This window comes from Nanorana parkeri, unplaced genomic scaffold (genome assembly GCF_000935625.1).
Source record: "Nanorana parkeri isolate BGI_ZX_2015 unplaced genomic scaffold, ASM93562v1 scaffold608, whole genome shotgun sequence".
Lineage (NCBI taxonomy): Eukaryota > Metazoa > Chordata > Amphibia > Anura > Dicroglossidae > Nanorana > Nanorana parkeri.
This window is the reverse complement of record NW_017306876.1, coordinates 796,207-817,637: the sequence shown is the minus strand read 5'-3', so window position 1 is coordinate 817,637 and position 21,431 is coordinate 796,207. Positions and strand designations below refer to the sequence as shown.

The following is a 21,431-nucleotide window of genomic DNA, read 5'->3' as shown; positions in this document are numbered from 1 at the left end:
GGGGGGGGGCAGCCCCTTCTTCGGGACGCAGAAGCGATCTGGCGACAGGTAAGTCGCCAGGATCGCTTCTGTTGTAAAGACGACAGTCGGCTCTACAAGTTTAAACAGAGTCCCGGCGGCAAAAGTCACCGGGAGTCTGTTTAAACAGCCCCGATGCTGGCGTCGTCAGTCACGAAGGGGTTAATGGCCGACTGCAATATTTTAAATGCAGAAAGAAGTGGAGCACCAAAGGGATAGATTGGGGAGTCAATTGAGTTCTATCCATCCTATTTCTTAAAGATTAATAGTTCATGCATTTTGAGGGTTATAGAATCCCCTTCTTTAGGACTAACATGCAAAATTTACTGACTCACAAGTTAGTCCTGAAGAAGGGGGTTCTATAACCCCCAAAACTTCTTGGATGCTAACTTTTAATAAGTAGGATTGACTGAACTTTAATATATATCTGGGGCTCCACTTTTTTCTACATTACTACTTTCACCCAAAGTCCCAAAAGTAGTATAGGGTAACTGTGGTCAAGGAGCAGCCTTTTGGTTTTCTTGTCACCTCAACACGATCTGTGTATTAGCAATGAAAGTATAAACATAGAAGTGGGAAAACCTACCAATTGGACAGCACAATTCTATCCATAGAAATACTTACTTCCATCGTAATCTAGTGTGGCAAACTGCGCTGTCTCATTCCCACATCCAGCACTGTTACAGGCCCTCATCTTTAGCTCATACCAAGTTGCCTCACGCAGATCTGTCAGAAAGACATCACTAGTAACATTTGCACGTATGCTTTGCCATTGCCAGTTATTTCTGGGGCGATACTCGAGGATCACAGAGGTAATGGGACATCCTCCACTGTTCCAGCCATGGAGGTTCAGCCGAGCATGAGTTGAGTTCACATGAGTGAAAAGAGGCTGGTCTTTGTTAAAAGAAGGCTCTATAAAATAAATCAAGATATCGTAATAAGAAAACTACACACACTTTATTTAATTATACTAAAAAGGCAGAAGTAGGTATATCAGTTAACTAACTAAACAGACATATTTGCTCCTGGTTTTGATGTCTTCTTTTGCAGAAAAAAGTAGAATTCAACCTGTTGTTTGAATTGAACAATCTTTTAGGCTTTTCACCTAGATAAACACTAAACATATTTAGTTCTCTTATAGAGTATATGTATTCTAGTGACTTTTCTCTTTCTGAGCTCTCTTTAAAAACTAAGCGCAGACACAAGGAAAGTTTAGGTTAAAATATTAACATGTAGAACTGGAGAAACTAACCCTGAATGTAAATCACATATATTGTACATAGCTAATAAGGCTGAGAAAAAGCTCATGTCTATAAAATGTAACTTCTCCACTTTGGGTCCAGGTGACAACAAAAGAAAAATTCTTGGCCAATTGTTGCCAATGTTACCACACAAGGAAAACAGTTTCTTCCAATACTCACAAAGACAATCAGATCAACACCTTGGATTAAAGGAGAACTATGAGGTGAGTGATTTTCACTCAACCTCATAGTTCGAGCCGACGTGTGACAATGAAACTGTCACACGTCGGCTCAATAGATCGGGAAGTGAGCGAACACATACTGTCGCTTGCTTACTTCCCGATTATCTCCCTACAGGGAGCCGTGAGTGACAGCCCCCCCTCTCCGCTCCAATCCTCCAGCGCTGACTGGCGGAATGGGGAGGGGGCGGGTACAGCTGGCTCTGCCTCTAGAAAGGCAGAGCCAGCTGTCACTGATGCAGCTGGGTGGATCTCGACAGTAATGTCGGGATCTGTCCTGGCTGCGGCGGTCTCAGTATACCGCGAGCTACAGATATAGTGAGCTTCGGGTCACGGGAGGATGCTAGTTTACCCCATAGTTCTCCTTTAAGGGCAATTGTCTGGCAAACTGCCATGTGAATAGCCAGCGCCCCCTTAAAGAAACATTCCCTAAACTATGGTAGATTTGTTCTTTAATTTGTTGCAGAGAATTTGTAATGAAAATTTTACTTGCCCAATCTTAACACCAATCTTGGATATATTTTAGCACATGAACGTAAGTAAACATGTCACAAACCTCCCATGTCTCGCTGATAGGTCCCTAATGTGATACTTGGCATTACTGACCATTAGGTAAAATCGGTAGGTGTGAGAAAACCAAACTCAACTTTTCCAAGAAAAGCTATGCAATTATAGTACTTTCACCCACTTATATCTCTAAATATACTGATAATTTTTACCTGTGTTTTTCCCCTAAGGTAACCAATGCTCAGGCCTTGTTTCATCATATGCTATACTATACTATACTAGCATCATGTGTTTTTATCTTCCTTTTTATACTGTACATCAGAAGATTTTGCATGCTCTTGTAGCTGCCACATGACACTGAGCGGTGCCACTAATGTTATTTTTACCTAGTATTCTAAAGTCATCCTCCAATTTGTTTTCGTGACAAAAGTGCATAACCTTTTATTTTTCAACCACAATTGCTTTAGTAGCAAAAATGGCAACATAGCTTTCCATTTAATCCAACAGATCAGAATATATATGTTGAAAAACAGATTTTTGTGATACACCAGAGCTCACATAAGCCCATTTGAAACATGTTCTATTTTCAGCTACTCTTTCTTCTGTATTTTATTCAGGTCTTTATCTATTTACAAACATTCTCCCCTTGTCCTCACAACCCTCGAACTTCTATACCAGTTGATCAGTATTACATACTTGTAAATACTGTAGTTGAAGTGAAAAGACAATGCATTAGGTTTAACAGAGTGCTAAATAACAACCCCTTTGTCTTAGTATGAATTTCCTACCTCTCCCATGGGTCTTGGCCTCTATGATTTCACTGATTCGTCCAGCACCAACACTGTTTTTGGCTGCCAGTTTTACTTTGTACCATGTACCACATCTTAAATTTTCCAGTCGAAATGATCGCTCAGAGGAACTGATGAACACATCCCTCCACTCCTCCCCATTATCCACAGAGTACTGAAGGACAAATCCTTAAAAAACAAAGAAAAAATAGTTAATAGATTATTAAAAACACTATATTTGGTTCATAGGCTTTATATTTGCTTGTCTACAGTTCAGTTATCTATTGCAGCTATAGTCCTTACCATTTCTTAAAAAGAACACTGCTGACTGTGTTGCTTTGGAATTCTGTCCTTATAATAACATTGACAGTAAGTCCTACTTCCATTCATCGAGACACTATCATACTAGCATTGAGGTAACAGGTGTAAATAACAGAACGAATACTCTCTGTGCCATTATGTCATATCTTGTCTTCACAAAGAGAGGCCAATAAGAACATGACATAGTCATCACAAAACATTAGGTAGAAAAGAAGCTCTGTCATCTGTGATAACAAGGTGGTTTTAATAGGATTACTTTGTTTTTTAGTAACTACTGCTGTCCAGGTTTTTTTGGTTATTTTAAGTGGGACTCCAGCCAGTAATTATTTGAGGAGATTTACTTTCACTTTATGTTCTGGTGACCGTTGTCACTGGGACAGAAAGTGAAGGGAAAATTAAAATGGATGCTGGAACGGATGTAAAGGAAAATAATAATAGGGACATCTATTTAAATGTGAAAAGATTTGTGTCTCTGGGACATGAAATGAGGGATAAATATCCCAAAGTAGAAAGACAAAGCAATCAAAACCTGTTTGAGGTTACAACCCACTATATCCAAAAATAGATAAAACATAAAAATAAGCACCAAAAGTAAAAAAAAGTTCTTAGTTCCTCATTGAACATTTGATATCTTTTATTTCTGAACATTTAAAACAAACTCAATTCAGGGACAGCAGTGCTTTACTTCTATGTTTATTGTTAAAGCATTTTATTGAGATGTTTATAAAATACCTCTTATGGAGCTTCCACCATTGTCTCCTGGGATCCATGCCAATGTGATAGAAGAGGCTGTAGATTTGGATACTGTGAGGCGAGGCTGATCAGGGGGAACTTCAAAAGAACCCAGAAAAATAAACAATATATTATTAGTTTTTATTAGATTTTTACATTCCTTTTTTAATCTTTGTCACACTATATTTTTCCTCTCACTTTCCCATACTCTTACCTTGCACCAAGAGGTTTACAATTATTGTGTCAAATCCCCACGTGTTGGTAGCTGTACATGTATAATAACCGGAATCCTCTGCTTTGACAGAACGGAGAGTCAGTGTGCCATTGGTATGAATAAGTCTATGCCCATCCAATGCCACTGGAATAGCTGAGTCTTCACTGCAGTTTAAAGGAAAGAGGTTGAACATAATTATGGTTTTACATAGTTTTGGCAGCCATAGTAAACAAAATATTAATATTGGTAATTAGTATGCCACAGTATCTAGACCAGTTACTTACATTGGAAAGCATCTATTGGGAGCAAAAAGGGGATCACTAACTCTCCTTGCAGATATACACAATTTGAGCCTCTTTGCGTGACTGCTGAAGCTCTTTTACATTGAACAGGCTATTTAGTCCCTGGAACCTTTGCAATTCCTAGAGTCCTGCCAACCAGTCCCACATAAGCTTCCAAAGTCCAGATGAACAGCATATATGTAACTCCCAAAATGCACTGGCTGTAACATTGTGTCACCTCATTTAGGGGATATTATATTTAGAATTCTGAACTCTATGATAAGCTTTCATATTTCTAGGGTGCTCCCAGAGGTCCCCGGGTGTATGTGAGCTTTGTTTAATACACTTTGAAATTCAAAGTTAAAAATAGTACATGCCTGCATAACTGGAAATATGAGTTAGGATATACCTAATTAATTTATTATATTTTCAATAGACATGTGACCCTCCAAAAAATAAGTTTAGTTTCAGATCAATTCTGATTTTTATTTCTTTCGTTTTTCTGATCCGAAATTTGATTTGGTCCGTTATTCAGATTTTGGGTCCGTCCGAATTTTCATTTCGGAACTAAGTCACATGATCGTGCCTGTAATATAACCCCCAACAGATAAAAAACATCTGATTGGCCAGAGAACAGTCACACACATGGATCAGAATTTTCGTTAGAGAAACATTCGGACTCGCTCGCATTCGCAATTCTGAAATTCAGATGCACCTGAGTGTCTGAATTTAACAAAATTCATACGAATATCCAGTCAGAACAAAATGAAATTTACATGTCTAATTATCAATATCTTGCAGAGTTTCTTCCATTTATTTCCTTATAAATTGAAGATAATAGAAGATAATGAAGGCGGTGCTACTGTCTGAGGGAAATGAAATAATCATTCTCTCACAGGAAGTTCTCTGTAGGACCTGTTTTCATTCTTTGCCAGGAACTGAGCATGTTATAGGGTGTTTTAGCTCTCCAGTCTCCTGCACTTTTATCAGTCACTTCTTGTCACTTATTTTACTAAATTACGGTAGCTGTCAATCAATAAGAAGGCAGAACTGTTCTTCTGTGCAGTGAGTGATTTTAGTGTGTTCTCATAAAAATCTTTAGATCTGCTTTAAAATGAATCTGAATAAATCACATAAATGTGGTTCTAATGTAGTCTGATATAACCCCCTTTTCCCAAGATTGCACACTCTTGGTACTGGAAGTGAATAATGACTGAAGCATGAAATTGTCTTTCAATATACACACTGTTCCTTCCTTGCCAGTCAAAAGGGAGTTTGTCACATAAGAAAAAGTTCTAAAATAAATATTGAGTAATACTGGAAAAATATCTGAAGATTCAGGGGATTAAAAAGGCTAACATAACACATACACAGACTGACAAGGATACAACAGACTGAAAGATCTTGCATAGCTGCTGTATTTATTAGACCTGGCAATGGAAACTTGTAAAAACAGCAACGTTTATTCTAAATTTGAATGAATCTGTGGTTCAAAGCAAAATGTTGCAGATTTCGAAAAGAAAGATGTTATAATGTTGACAGGTTTGACAAATTACCTGTCTTTAGTCCATTTGATGGCTGGTCCTGGCTCCCCCACCGAGCTGCAAGGTAGACGCACATCTTTCATCCAAGGTGTACTCACAGTGCCTCCAAATGATATAATTTTGGCAGGAGCTACGATTCAAAAACATAATTCCCTTAAAGCTAGTAACAATAAGTTAATACAGTTAGGTGGTTAATCCATTATTAATATTGTCATTTGGTTAGGTATTGAAATGCAGACAAAAACACAGCCATGCATTCAACTTGAATGCCGATGTCTTAAGTTCCTGCATAGCACAGCTTGCATTGTATCAATATTTGCAAAAAAAAACTATACAGCTTTTTCTTTAACATAATATAAAGTGAAGTGTGAAGAGCTTTTAATTCCTCTAAGCACCTCCCACTTTAATGTTTCCAAACTTGCAACTTGTCACAAATAATTTAACTGTTTTGAGGAACAATTTTTTTTACAACACTGTGGTTAATCATGTGACTAAAACAGGCAGACCTGCCAACTTAGCACATAGGAACAGGAAGTGAATGGAATGCCAGTATGAGTTGCAACTAGGGTTGCCACCTGTCCAGGATTCACCCGGACAGTTCGGGTTTTGAATGCTGTGTCCGGGTTTCATGGCAGCTGAAATCCGGACACATGATGTCAGGCAGACAGGGCAACCAAAATTAAGATAGGGGCTACTGGCTCCCCACTGAAAATAGTCTCGACTGTGATATTTATATATGAATGGGTGATGCTATTTACATATGAATAAGCCACGACTCATTCTCCCAAAAACATTTTCATGCGTCGCTAGAGTGTTCGGGTTTCGCTGGAAGAAAAGGTGGCAACCCTAGTTGCAACCAAAGAGGAGATCGGAGTCTTCAATAAAGTTTGGTATGAACCTTATATATTAAGTGGAAAGGGTGTTCTTTTTCTCAGCAAAAGTGAATATTTTAAAACCCAATATTTTATTTGAATGGTCTAAATACATTCTAGGTGCATGAAAACAAAAGGTGTGCAAAGTTTTACAGTTTGTTTTCTGGGGGACCCTTGCTCTTCATGTGGAAGTAGTGATCTCTTTACAGGTTTCCAACACACCTCCTGCTGAGTCAGAGCAAGAGCTCCCCAATCAGCAGGGAGCATGCCTTTTGCTGATTGCAGAGCTGTAGATCTGACTCTGTAAAGGATGAGCCTGATCGCTACGGAGAGTCCACTGCTTCCATACAGATAGCAAGGGTTTACATCTGCACCTGTTAGTAAGGGACAGGCTTTTCTTTTCAAACTATATTTGCATTAGAAAGAAATGAACTGTAAGACATTGAACACCTTTTTGTTGCAATGCACTTGAAATGTATTTAGCTGATTTGGACTGAAGATTGAATAAGGCTTTAAACCTGACCATCTCTTTATCTATGTATTACATGCTTATATTTGATCAAGTCAAGTCCATACCTTTTCCATCTGGTGTAATCATCACTCTTTCGCTCACATTGCCCCTTCCGGCAGATGTAACTGCAGCCACCCAGAGCATATACTGTTGCCCTCGAAGAAGGTGCATTATTCGATAGTGAAGGAACTCAGGGCTTGTTTCATACTCACTGGGAGCCTGCACAAAAGGGAAAACAGTGACATTCTAAAACGAATCAGCAGTAGTGTAAGATACAACATAATTAGAATAACAAAGGGTTAACACATTCCATGTGCACTATGTGGCTTTAAGAGTAGAACACAAGCAAGCTCCCTCGTTCCTAATTAACTCTAATTAGCTGCTTCTTTTTAGCCTGCAGCGCCACCCTTTCCCATCTAGAGACTACAGGAAAAAAAAAACTTCAAAAGAATGAAAACTTCAAAGATGTTCATTTTATTCAGATGAAACTTCCTCCCTAAGACAGGGGAGTGGAAGACCAGAGGGTGGCATAGCAAATGGTGCGTGACAGAGATAGGATAAGTAGAGCTTGGAGAGAAGGAAGAGAGGATTCACGAGGAAACAATGTTCATGGAAAGAAGAAGCACAATAAAAACAATGAAAATTTAAAGCATGTACAAATGCCCTTTCTGGGGACAATGGTGGGATTTGAAAATGTCCATCTATTTTTGGATACACTGATGTCTATATGACTACTCAAAAATCATTAATTTTTTTATTCTTTGAAAAATAAAAAACATCAAGTATTATACATTTAGGAATTTTCCAGTACAGTCTCTTTGTTTGAACATTTTGTTGTATTATTGTACTACATTGTGTTACATATCACTTGTGCTAATACATTGATATGAACCAAGCTTGGGTGTCATTTGTGCCATCAAAGCTTAAGTCAAAATATACAAATAAGTAAACAAATGCATAATTTAACTATAGAAATAACTTATTTTTCTATGTAATTATTATAAAAAATAGAGAAAAGGAGATTTTATTCCAACAGCAGCGTCAGTCAGACATTGTGTGAGTCCGGATTTATAGGGATAAGGAAACCATAACTCAAGGAAGACAAAGAAGGACCTAATATATAGCGGATTGAATGTTTACAGTTTAAGTACGTCAAAGATGAACTCCAGGCAAACAGCTACAAACACAGATGAATGCTATATATGAGGGCTGTTTTACCTGTTTTACCTGTATTGATATTTCTGTCTATCCTATCCTGAGATTTACACCGCTCTGTCACACCCCACAGGACTGTCTGGCAGGGAAAGAGACTCAGTTTTTTCCAGCTGCAGTTCAGTAGAACTTACAAGTCTTCTCCCCACCCCTAAACCCATGTCTGGACACTAAAAGGAGAAGCAGCGCACTAATAAGGCAATTTCTTCATCACTCTGTTCTCTCCTGATATCAGCACATTCCTTGCACTGCAATACATCTGCTTAAGTGCTTATTGTGCGGTTCTCTCTCCCAATATGGGCCCGCTGTACAGTGGACTGCAAGAGGCTAATACCAATTAAAAGTCAGGTATTTACCCCGCTTGCATGTAAGAAATTACATTTCATGATGCATTAATGAATGCAGAACTACATTAATGTGTGTCTTTTATATTTCCCTGGAGCTCAGTGTTAATTAATAGCCCAACTAGGATTTTAAATATTGTCAATATCATTGCTGCATTAGCACTGCATTTAACCCTATGCTCCCATGCCCTTTTAAAAATCTTGTGTCTGTCATTTAAAATACTAGTAAGTTTCTTGTTGATCATAAACCATTAATCTTGTTTTTAAGCAAGTTAAATGTTTTATTTTTTTTTTATATGGGGGCATCTCCCTGTTTCTAATGTGTGGAGGGTCACAGAAGATCTTTGTCCAACACAATTCCTCCATGTTAATGGAGATATATCTTTTCAAAATGTAGGGGGCAGAGATAAATCGCTACAGTGCGTGTTTTGCCGGCAGCAAGTGAATGTGGTTGTATTGGCATAAAGCAATCGCAGTACCTGAACTTATCTAGCTGATTGCATACTGATGTTCAATGCATACATTGCAGTCTTAGTTTGTCTTGCATGCGGAACATCCAAATAATGTTGATTTTTTAACTGTTTTACATTAATGTGTACTAAAGCACAGTGTGTGTGTCAATATTTTAATTGAAAATGGGAAAACAAACGGCTTGCTAAGGCCCCCTTTCACACGGGCATTCCGATCAGGTCCACCTGTTAGTTTTTCTATTAGTCTATGGGCAGTTGGATTTATCCGCTCACAGTGCAATCGCCCGCACCAGAACACGTGGCACATTAGTGCCTGCGTTCCGGTCCAGTGCGATCTAAAAGAATGCCACACGTTTTGGTGCGGGAGATTGCACTTCAAGCTGGTGTGAGCCGGCCCTAAATGGACGTGTGTCTGTTTGCATCTGGTTACCCCCGACTCTGGCCAGGTCCAGAAAAACAAACGGATCAGAGTTCCGTTTCAACAGACCTGACCTTGCCTGATAGGAGGTAATCTGATGTAAACTGACACATGTCTGTTTACATCCAATTCCCCATAAATCTAACATGGGTCTGGTAATTTATTGCAAGACAGAGGAAAAAACTAGATGGACATGGATGCCACAATGGTAGCATCCATTCCAAACAGCAGGGGTCCCGAATGGATCGGTAGGGAAGGTGCCTGTCTGCAAGGAGCCTAAGCAATAAATAGTGCATATCCCAGGCAAAGCAGTCTACACGCCAAAAAACTGTACCCTATGCTATTAGAGAAAAAGGGCAAAACACAGTGGCAAGAAAAGTATGTGAACCCCTTGGAACTGGTTTTCTGCAGTATTTGCCATAAAATGTGATCTGATCCTCATCTAAGTAACAATAATAGACAAACACAATGTGTGTCTTTATTGAACATTCAAAGTGCTGAAGGAATAAGTAAGTGAACACATAGACTAATTACTTCAACGAAAGCTAATTGGAGTCAGTAGCTTGCACACCTGGAGTCCAATTAATGAAATTAGTTTGGAGGTGTGGTTTAGATCTACTTTGATTGATAAAAGACACTATTACACTACACTTTAAGATTGCTATTCATAAGAAGCATCAACTAATGTGAACCATGCCTCGCAAAAAAAAAGCTCTCTGAAGACATATGATCAAGAGTAGTTGGTCATATGTAAAGCTGGAAAGGGATACAAAGGAAACTCAAAGTGTTTAGGCATCCATCAGTCCACAGTTCGAAAAATTGTCTATAAATGGAGAGTACTGTGGCTAGTCTTCCTAGAAGTGAGTGCCCAACCAAGTTGACTCCCAAAGCACAACGCAGAATCCTCAATGAGGTAAAGAAGAACCTACGAGTAACAGCTAAAGGCTTGAAAACAGCACTGGAACGGGCAAATATCCCTGTTTGTGAGTCTACCATAAGTAGGTCTATGAACAGGCAGGGTGTCCATGACAGAACACCATGGAGGAAGCTGCTCCCAAAAAAATATTGCCTGCCTGAAGTTTGCCAAAGAGCACCTTACCAAACCGCAATGCTGCAGGGAAAATGTTTTGTGAACTGTTGAAACAAAAGTTGAATTGTTTGGGAAGAATATTCAGCACTATGTATGGCGCAGCTCACCAACATCAAAATATCATCCCAACAGTGAAGTGTGGTGGAGGGAGCATCATGATTTGGGCTTGCTTCACTGCCTCCCAAATCTACCTAAATTCCCAAATCTACCAAAATATCCCACAGGATAATGTCAGGGTGGCTACCTGAGCATTGTAGAAAATCCACTACAGACCAGCTTCAGAAAAAGAAAATGCCCATTGGAGTGGCCCAGTCAGATGCCAGACCTTAACGCCATAGAGATGCTGTGGAATGACCTCAAGAGAGCCGTTTACACCAGATATCTTCTGAAGCAGTTTTGTAAAGAGGAAAGAGTAACAAATTCCTCCTGAACATTGTGCAGGTCTGATCCAGAGCTACTGAAAGGGCTTGCTTGATGTCATTACTGCCAAAAGAGGGTCGAGCAGCTCCAAGGGTTTACTTACTTTTTCCTCCAGCACTGTGAATGTTTAATGGGTGTGTTCAATAAAGACACCAGAAATTAGAATTGATTTTGTGTTATCAGCTTAAGCACATTGTGTTTGTCTATTCTAAACAGAACACATTTTGTGGCAAATTACTGCAGAAAGCCAGTTAATTCCAAGTTCACATACTTTTTCTTGCCACTGTATACAGTACATGTATACAGATATTTATCAGTAGAGTCTCCCTTCCAAGCACCAGCAGATGGAATCTCACACACTCGCTAAATGTCTGCCCATGTGCACAAACATACTAGCACAGTACAATGCCTCTCCTGATTATAGTTCATTAAGATTTTTTACAAATGAAAGAGTATGTAGACCCTAACAATAAATTTCTATTTGCTTCCTTTTGGTCTGTAATCTGTTCGATTACTGCTAAAAATACCTGTAGAGCATGTCAGAAATTGAGAGATTTTGTGTGTCCAGTTCTCACTTCCTGTGCTATTTCCAGGAGAGTACTAGCCTTAGCAGCCAAGCCAGGCTTAATAACAATTACATAAAGGGAAAACTATAATGATTTTTAGTCCATTATATATTTTTTAGGTTGTACATTTTATACAAATGTTTTGAATACATATGTGATGTTCCTTTTACGAAAAGAAAAACACAAAATGCCCAGAGCACCAATGGTTATCTAATGAGACAGCACAACAGAAGTATCTTATTATAACGATGGCTTTGTCTAGATTAAAACTGAAATTCCCACTGAGGGATCAGTCAGGGCGTTTAAACAAATAAACACAACCCCTGTCTGAAGATATCTCAATTTATTCAAAACTATTAAAATCATTGGATGTGTCCAAGAGTTTAGAAAATGGGAACAGGTGAATAATAGTCAGTCTGTTAAATTTGATTGTAGGCACCTGACATTCATGGCCCTATTCTTATTTGGCATAAAGCACAATTGTAAAGCACACTGACAATAAAGCACACTGAAAATACTGGCCTGGAAAGATAGAGTCAGAACTGAGCCATGAGAAGAGGGAGGCATTGACCAGAAGAAAAACTGACTTGCTTAATGACCTGCTGACTGCATTTACATACTCTTGTGATCCCTGAAATTATTTTCAAGAAATGGTATGTCTGCAATCAGTCCAGGTTGAAAGTAGAAGAGAGAATGATTCCTTATGTAGCCATGCAGGTCAGTAATATCCACTTCACAACTTTTGATTTTTAAAGCTGTACCAGCCACCTTCCCTCTACAAGGCCCCCTTCTACACCCAGGTCCCATGGGTACATCTGTTCTGTTAACAACTGTCAATGATAGGATTTCACTCACTTTGGGGAGACTTCGTTTTGCTTTATATCTTAAAGGGAAGGGGAGGTAAAATTCCAACCCCCCTAAGAGAAAGAGTCAACATCAAAATCTTCCCATTGTCAAATATGTTACACTTTATTTTACCATAATGGTAAACAATGCATTTCTAATTTTTTTATTGCGCAGTAACACTCCATTAGAAAAGAAAACTTACAGGCTGACCAGATCCAGGGACTGAACAAAATATTGTATATTTTCGGATAATACCATTTGGTTTGGTAGGAGGTAGCCAAGATACAACAACACTGCTGGATGAAGATGGCACAGCTTTGATACCAGCAGGGGGACCTGGAACTGAGACAAACAGGAAGTAACAGTTATTACAGATATACACTACCAGAGCCAAACCCTATTTGTTGCTCCACCATTTTCACTGAACTTTACATTGAACGAATGTCTTCCACCTCCCAATGCATTCATTACACACCAAAGGGAGGAGGTGATGAAAGGGGATTTGATAACCCACGGTCTCTCCCATTCAACACCTGATACAAAATAAGGTGACGTCCATGAGACAAGATCTAGTCTGACCAGGAAAATAATAAGACTATAGGAAGCCTAAATGACTTACTGTCTTCCTTGGTTTGGAGATATAGAACACTGCTGCGGACTCCATCTCCGGCCTGAGTGTATGCCAGAACTTGCACACTATAATTAGTAAATTTCTCAAGTGACTTTAGCTCCACACGCTCTCGTGGTGTGGTAATATTCTGCATTTCTCCCCATTCTGAAAAAAATAAATATGGATTTGAAAATGAGATGTGAGAAAATGACAGAAACAACCAATCCTCTTCATTATGTACCTCAAACTGATTCTGTAGGTCAACTTTCCCACTTTTATACTACATCCTCCAGTCATTCCACCCCAACCCAATTACATTTACTTCAAACAATATGTACATGTTAAACTTGTGTTTTTTGTAGTATAACATTTTTTTTTTTAAAGAGTGCACCATGTTTTGCTTAAATGTATCTCTGCTGGAGGTTCTTTTCTTTCCCACACACATTATCAGAAAGCGCTGGCGCACTGCCCCCCTTGCTAAATGAATTAAAGTGACACTAAATTTAGGAGTCTTAAATTTAGGATCTTAAAAAATACATTCAAGTATCCTAGCTATTAACAAAAATGCAGATTTATTGTGCATCACTCAGCTGTTGATCCTCAAATCATCTCTGAATTCATTCTGACACTGCCCTTCCTTCTGAAGGGTGACTACAATCTCAATACAAATGAGTAAATTTACAGAGTTATTGACAAAAGGGTGAAGGGTTTGGAGAAGGCAGAAGAAATCTCCCAAATGTATTTGGTCATGTGATGTCCAAATCAATAATATTATGTATAAACGTAAAACAACTAATTTTGTTCTATCGAGATGACCAGTGCTCACTCCCATCCCTCATCAAAGCCCACACTTAAGAAACCAGAAACTCACCTCCATCCGGATATAGTGACCAGTAAATGACTCTGTAACCCTTAAGGACCCCATTGAGAGAGCTGCGGGGTGGCTCGGACCAGGATATGACAGCCACATCCGAGGTAATGGAAAGAGCTCGAACATTTTCTGGGGGCTGGCTAGGCACTGTATGTAAGACAGGATATAGCAAAGTATAGTAAGTTGTACAGCATAATATAGAGAACTACAGTAAAATACTTAAACTGCAAGTCCAATCAAAATGGATATTTCAATTCTGTCTAGATGTTGTTGGCTTGATTTACCCACTGTATTCCTACATCTCCCAGGAATCATAAAGTGTACATCTCTGCATCTAAGGCATCTGCTTAACTTGGGTATTATTTGTGGTATTTATTAGATTATTGTGAGTTAAAATGGACCTTAATTAAAAGTGGGTGCAATATATCTTGCTGTCTGCACCTAAATTCCCAGCTCTATCCATATGGAACCAAGAAGACTGAGGCTCCTGCTGCTAAAATAAAAGGAGTAAGACTCAATGATGAGATACAGCTATTAATAATAGTTCTAAAGAGCCAGTGGGTAATTTAATCCACCGGTTGTCTGTACATAAGTATTTATCACCATAATCGGTAATCATTAGAAAAAATTATTATATTTTCCTTCATTATTGTACATATGAGTCATTAGGGGAATGCCCATATCAGATATGGTGAAACTTGTATCGGACCATCCACATATATTAATAATGTAAAATAATACATTCATTACACTAGTCATGAACGGGAGAGAATATTTTGCTACACAAATAATTATCTGTATGAATAATGAACACAGAGTAATGCAGAAGATACAGGAGTATTGTACTTACCATCCTCTAATGTAGTGGCATTAATCTCTGTAGAGGAAGGTCCAGTTCCTGCTCTATTAAATGCTTGCACGACTACACCATACTGAGCAAACTTCTTCATGTTGTCTAGTGTGTACACCTCCCCATCACCAGTTGCTTTCATCTCTACAATACTGTACTGCCCATTACTGCCTGGTCCATTTTCCCGATATCCAATCTGGTATCCACGGATCACTCCATTCTGTAATTCTTTTCTTGGAGCCTACAGGTAAATGTACTCCTATATGTTACATATTTAAGGATGTGCATCCCAGACAGTACAGAGAAATTTAGCAGCCTATGTAGCGATATAGTATTAATGACACACATGAAGGTACTGTATACTATGTTACCATGCTTACAGCACTTACTGCAAAGACATTTGCAGTTCAGGAGAGCACACCTGATCTACTGCCAGGTGCCAGGATGAAAGTCCAAAGTGCCCTTTAAAGGTTCGTAATAACATCACATAAAAACAGCCAATGTGTTTGGGGGGGGGGGGATAGAGTCGGGAATTGAGTGGACTCAAAGGAAACTGCTGCTGAATACATATTTAGGATTCCAATTCAAAAAGTGGTTTTGCACCAGACCAAATATAGATCAATTTGGTATTCATTTGAGTCTATTGAAGATCCCATTCCATGCTTGTAAACCCTGATGAAGGGGCAGTTTTGTTGACCCCAAAATGGGTTGGCTTTTTTATGTGGCAAATAGAGGCACTTTGGACCCTTTCACATTGCAGTTTGGCACCCATTTGTACATCTATACTTTGCGTTGCTTGAGAGCTGTCTAACCAAAGCCATTAAACTTATTTGAAGATTTCCTTGCATTTGAACCACTAGAAAAAGAATTGCAATCCCAGAGCCTCTGTATAGCATTTTTTTTTCTGGTGCCAGGATGAGACCTCCTTTAGCAAATGGAAGGAACTTTAAACATGTGTTGACAGTATACAGTACAGTATGTCCACGCAGGGACTTTGTCCATTAAACAAGTATTAGCTCTTTCACTTTATTGTATAAAAGTAGCAATACAAAACAATAAAGCTCCTATTTTAACTAAAAACCTTTCAGGCCATGTTTAGCCGCTATGGCTATGTTCAAGCTAGGAGCAAACCACCAATCCAGTGAGGATAAAGACCTGTGTGTGGATATATATTGTCATTACAGTGCTTACTACACAAGTATACTGTGCATTGCTATTGTAAGCTGAACCTATAAGTATTCAAAAATATACTGATACTGTATTGCAGCTTTTGACACTCAATATAATTGCTTTTAGCAGATGAACCGATAACCTAATTTGTTTTTGCTGTACAATACATCACCATAAGATATAACCACATTAGTCCCATAACTAAACTTTTTTCATCAGAACAGCAGTTGAGTGGTAAGCACTGTGTCACTGAAGGAAAAGTGTCATGGGCTTTAATCCCACAGGGCACTATCTGCATATATATGTTCTCAATGTGATTATGTGCATTTCCACTGATTTTTTTTGTTTTCTCTTATGATCTGGACACATATTACATAGATAAAATAAGTTCTAGAAAGTGATTGTAAGTTTGTGTGTGTTTGTGCAAGTACATAGCAGATACACCATGCTACCAAGTTCCTATTGTTGGAAGTGGATCAAAACAGTCTAAATGGCTGCAGAATATGTTCATGCAATATAAATGTAGAACAATAAAATGCAGAAACATTTGCATATTTAACTGTTGGGAAACTCTCAATCAATTTAATCAAAACTACATGCAAATGTGTAACACTTCTAACAATGGTTGGCACAAAGGCAATGCAATATCTTACATAATATCTAAACGCTTACTCCAGTACCCTGTATTCCACTAGTCAGTAGTACTGGCATCTTCTCTTCATTACCTAAAATGACTCATTCCTATATTGGGAATACAGTTAGGTTTGTGAGACAATGCAGGCACTCTCACCTTCCAGGTGACTTGGATACTCTGTGATGTTAGTGGCTGCAGTGTGACATCCATGGGTGGTCCATCAGGAGCTAGAAAACAAAATTACCATGCTAAATTTAGGCAAAACTGTGTATGTGTACCTCTTTACCTGTCGCTGACATAAACACCAATAGAGACATAATACGCCTTAAAATGTGATTTATTTACTATATAAAAATATCCTTGGGGATAAGATATATACACACTGGGCAGATAAGAAAGGACATCCAACTTCAGTGCCTCAGCCCCGCACAAATCCTTCAGTAGCCCTGCTGGTGATGGTAGTGGGAGAGAGAAGTCAACTCAAATGTGGTATCATGCTGAACCAGTCTCTGCAGGCTATATTTATTTAGATCAGGGAGCTGCATTGTAATTCTTGTGTAGGAGGGTTTACAATTACCATCTTATTAAATGTGCTCTGTGGATTAATAAAATGCTGTGTATTATGGACAAGATGATCAACTTGAAAACCAGGTGAATTAGCAAATTGATTTTCCTGAACATATGCATTAAGATTTGTCCAGTACAGTACAGAGAATCATACAATTCATGAATCATTATTGCTTGGATTCCAAAACTATTAAGTTCTGCTTAGACATCTACAGATCAGACACATCTACATTCAAATATTTAGGTGTAAAAAATTAATGAATGTATGATTCTACTGGTTTGATTATCCTTAATTTTTTGTACCCCAGCACAATCATGGATCAGTAAAGCTACAAGCTTTCAGTTCTTTGCAGAGCAGCAGTGGAGGGGTTAGTAATATCAGATGCTCATAGCCATGTGCACAGCCACATGTTATGGCGTTGGTGTCTTTTACCTGGCTTTTTTAATGGTTACCAACATATCTGTGACTATTGCCAGCTCCTTTTTTACACTTTTGGACTTCTTCCTTGTAAGCACACACAAGAACTGCACCAGGAAGTGCTTGGTGCTGGAGTCACATCAGGTGGCCAGAGTTAGAGGGCAGAGCTTGAATGAGCAATTAAAAAAGGCTTGTATGCTATCAACCATTTGGAGACACTTTGGTGCTGGACAAGGAGCTCAGCAGTAGGCTTATTATGCCCAGCAACAGCCTAATCACTAGCTGCCAACTAAGTAAAGGAGCGTAGCTTGTGGTGGATTGGAAGAACACCATAGTAGCTAGACACTGGTGTATAATAAGCAAGCCAGGAACAGAATGTTATCAGTATAGTTCAGTTTAAAAGCCACAGTGTGTGTGCAGGTGATAGCTGTTTCCCCCCAGGGACAAAAAGTATTTAAGATACAAAAAGGAACACCACCGGAGAGGCCCCAGTAAACACACCACTGCCGTTAAAAGCTTGAAGCTGAAGGAAGGCTCTCTATATGCAATATGTTATGATGACTGTGTGGGAGAGTTAAAATGTAGAAAAAGTAATAATACAAAGATTGAATGAAAAGTTATTTTACTTGTTTAAAGGAGAACTATGAGGTGAGTGATTTTCACTCAACCTCATAGTTCTAGCCGACGTGTGACAATGAAACTGTCACACGTTGGCTCTATGGATTGGGAAGTGAGCGAAGGCATACAGTCACTGCTCCCTGCAGAGGGATCCCCCACGATCCGATCCTATAGCGCTGACTGGCGGAACGAACGGGGGAGGGGCGGGCACCTCTGGCTCTGCCTCTAGATAGGCAGAGCCAGCTGTCATTCACACAGCTGGGTGGATCTCGAGAGCATTGTCGGGATCCGTCCCGGCTGCGGCGCTCTCAGTATATAGCGAGCTGTAGCTCACTATATACTGAGCTTTGGGTCACAGGAGGACGTTAGTATATGTCCTCCCGTGACCCTTAAGAGAACTATGGGATAAAAATGTTACCCATAGTTCTCTTTTTGAGCCTATATGGTGCATAAATTAAGTATACAAAATTAACTGGTAGGTTGAAGAACAGGAACCAAAAGGTGTCTTTAAGAAACCTATCCAAGGAAACTTCCTCCACTCCTATTACCACATGAATAGTCCAAATAACCCTTGATTTGTGCTATAACTTGGAGATAAGCTTCTCTTCCACCATTTGACATCCAGTAGCCAAACATTTTATAAAAATGTAAACATTTAGATCTAGTTAACCTATGGTAGAAGTCTAGCCAAAACCTTTTTTTTTGCAAGCTTCAAATAATGTGGGGAATCGTTAGAACCTCTGTGATGATTTTTTTGCTTTCTGTGAACTTGATAGGAGATTTATATTCCTGTCTCAGGTAAAAATGACACCCGGGGAAAGGAAGTGAGTAAAAGCCTAACCCTTCTCCGCTCTATCCAATCTAGGTAAAATGTTGGCTAGTCTCCTAATTTACCTAATTCCTCTAATATATTTTCAGATGCAAGAGTTGGCTGTGACAAATGCTGCCATTTGAATTTTTAGTTTCTTATTTGTTGAAGGGAATCCAAACCAAATATCTTCAAAGCTGAACTCCAGCCTTACCCTGCACAGGTGTACTCCTCTCCTGTCCTGGAATTGAATACTCTAGTGCAATAAAAGCTGCTGCAAGTCAGATAGAGCCCACCTTTATTTCTAGCTGAAGGATGTTTAGGTTCATCTAGCCCTTTCTTCCTCAAACAGCCAACATGTTTTGGGATCAGAAACACCCCCCTTCCTCAGGGCTTGTAAACGATGATAATGAAGAAAAGGGAAGTTCTCCCAAAATTTGTAGATTGTAGGCAGTGATTGATCAACACAATTATTAAATGTTTTTATGGACCCCAACATCTGTTTTGGACTGGTGCTCTTCGGTTTTCTATCCACCTATCAAGGCATTTTGAAATTTGCACAACTCCTCTGAGAGCCATCCCACTGTTTGCATTAGGGCTGAGGGCTCTTAAAGAAGAACTCCAGGAATGTGTTTAACGAAACATTGCAGTTGGGCTTCCCCTGCACTGCATGAGTTATGCACTCATTTGTGTCTAGGTTGAAGAAAAAAAAAAATTGTACTCAACCGATTCTCTGAGACGGCTTCTTCCTAACCAGTCCTTCCAGTGTCTCTCCCCTACTCTGCAGCGGTCTAAGGTCCCATAAATCATCATGGCTATAAACTGTGTATACACGTAAGGATGCTGAGGAAGATTCCAATGCTGCTGTGTAGGAAGAGGCAGGCTGGAGGGAGCACTGTGACAGTTGGCTGGCTTGGAGCTTCGGGTAAGCGTATAGTTTTGTCCCTAGACGCAAACATTTAACCCTTGCAGTTTGGGGGTAGTCCCACTGCAAGGGATAATAAAAAAAATTCATGGAGATCTTCTTTAAGAAGGGTACTGAGGCAGGGTACTGTGATGTTTTCAGGAAGCTATGTACAGCACCCTGCGGGCCCCTCCTCTATGCATTGCATAGAGGAGCACAGAGACCTAATGATGGAAAAAAAAAGGAAAGGTTTTATTTAATCATCTAATTAGCATGTTGTTGAGGGGGGAAAGGAGAAACCAGGGAAGACAAAATATTAGTAGATTAAACTTCAGCTTTAATAACAGTGGATTTCACCTTCATGTTAAATTATTTACTTCCTTCTACAGTATAATATACCAGTGGGAATCATCCTGAGTTGGGACTCCATAATCAGAGTTGTTAGCTGTCAGGTATGTTTAGGGCTACTTGTGCTTCAGTGTAACATGAGAGATCAGAAACAGCATGCCTCTGGGCATGAATACCAAGAAAAAAAAATGAAGTTGAAAGCAAGAGATCTACTACAGATGGTTATAGAATTCAGACAGTGTAGTTATTTTTACTGAACACTCACCTGCCTCCTCAGTACTAATAGTGAGTTCTTTGCTGGGCTCACTGCGCCCAATCTTGTTAAAGGAATACATTCGGATGCTGTACACTGATGCTGGGTGGAGATCAACAATGTTGGCCTGGTTGATACTAGGTGAAATATTACGGGTGGATTGCTTAAATTCCCAGGTATCTAGGTCAAAAGAAAATATGCTGAAACTCAATTGTTTTTAGAGCACAGAGCAAGTCACAAAATGGCACAGGAAAGAGAACACACAAACACTGAAACTAAAATGGAATGATATTTAAAATACCTCATAGCAAAACAACTATATAAATCACATTAGTTGGGAAGCTTACAGAATACATGCTCATTAACTGGAAAGAAACAATCTGAACAAAGAGCAAACGTGAAACTGAAGAGGATGAAAAAAAAAAATGCTTGTTACAAGGAGCTGTTTAAAGAGTAGGTGATGTGTCAACAAAGAAAAGCTGTCTTGAAGTTTAAAATGGACAGCAATATACTTGTAGCATTTCTGCAAAGGGAAAACCAATTTATAAACCATCTATTATGTGTGGGAGGTCAAGGTAGATGGCCATTTTCCACTTTAGCCAGTAATAGAGATGCATGTGGGGCTGGTAGGCCTGAGTGGAGATACTTCACCATTCAGGCATCAATCAAAGGACCTACAGTTATTCATACATGGTGGTCATTATATAGCAACCTGCTCCCTGTTTAGACTTGTGATCACAGTGCCC

At 39.2% G+C, this 21,431-nt stretch overlaps 1 protein-coding gene across 2 annotated transcripts in view; it reads right to left on the bottom strand.

Moving 5' to 3' along the window:
- The window catches only part of DSCAML1 (DS cell adhesion molecule like 1), a 262,572-nt gene that overhangs the window by 16,830 nt on the left and 224,311 nt on the right, over window positions 1-21,431 (bottom strand). For both annotated transcript variants that reach the window (XM_018562869.1, XM_018562871.1), the window contains exons 15-26: window positions 20,698-20,865; window positions 16,926-16,996; window positions 14,966-15,206; window positions 14,116-14,262; window positions 13,254-13,409; window positions 12,837-12,976; window positions 7,334-7,487; window positions 5,898-6,015; window positions 4,061-4,224; window positions 3,847-3,945; window positions 2,794-2,982; window positions 643-930 (exon numbers count right to left, since the gene is read on the bottom strand). In XM_018562869.1, coding sequence (XP_018418371.1) covers window positions 643-930; window positions 2,794-2,982; window positions 3,847-3,945; window positions 4,061-4,224; window positions 5,898-6,015; window positions 7,334-7,487; window positions 12,837-12,976; window positions 13,254-13,409; window positions 14,116-14,262; window positions 14,966-15,206; window positions 16,926-16,996; window positions 20,698-20,865 — 1,935 coding nt within the window. The remainder of the gene's footprint in view (window positions 1-642; window positions 931-2,793; window positions 2,983-3,846; window positions 3,946-4,060; window positions 4,225-5,897; window positions 6,016-7,333; window positions 7,488-12,836; window positions 12,977-13,253; window positions 13,410-14,115; window positions 14,263-14,965; window positions 15,207-16,925; window positions 16,997-20,697; window positions 20,866-21,431) is intronic.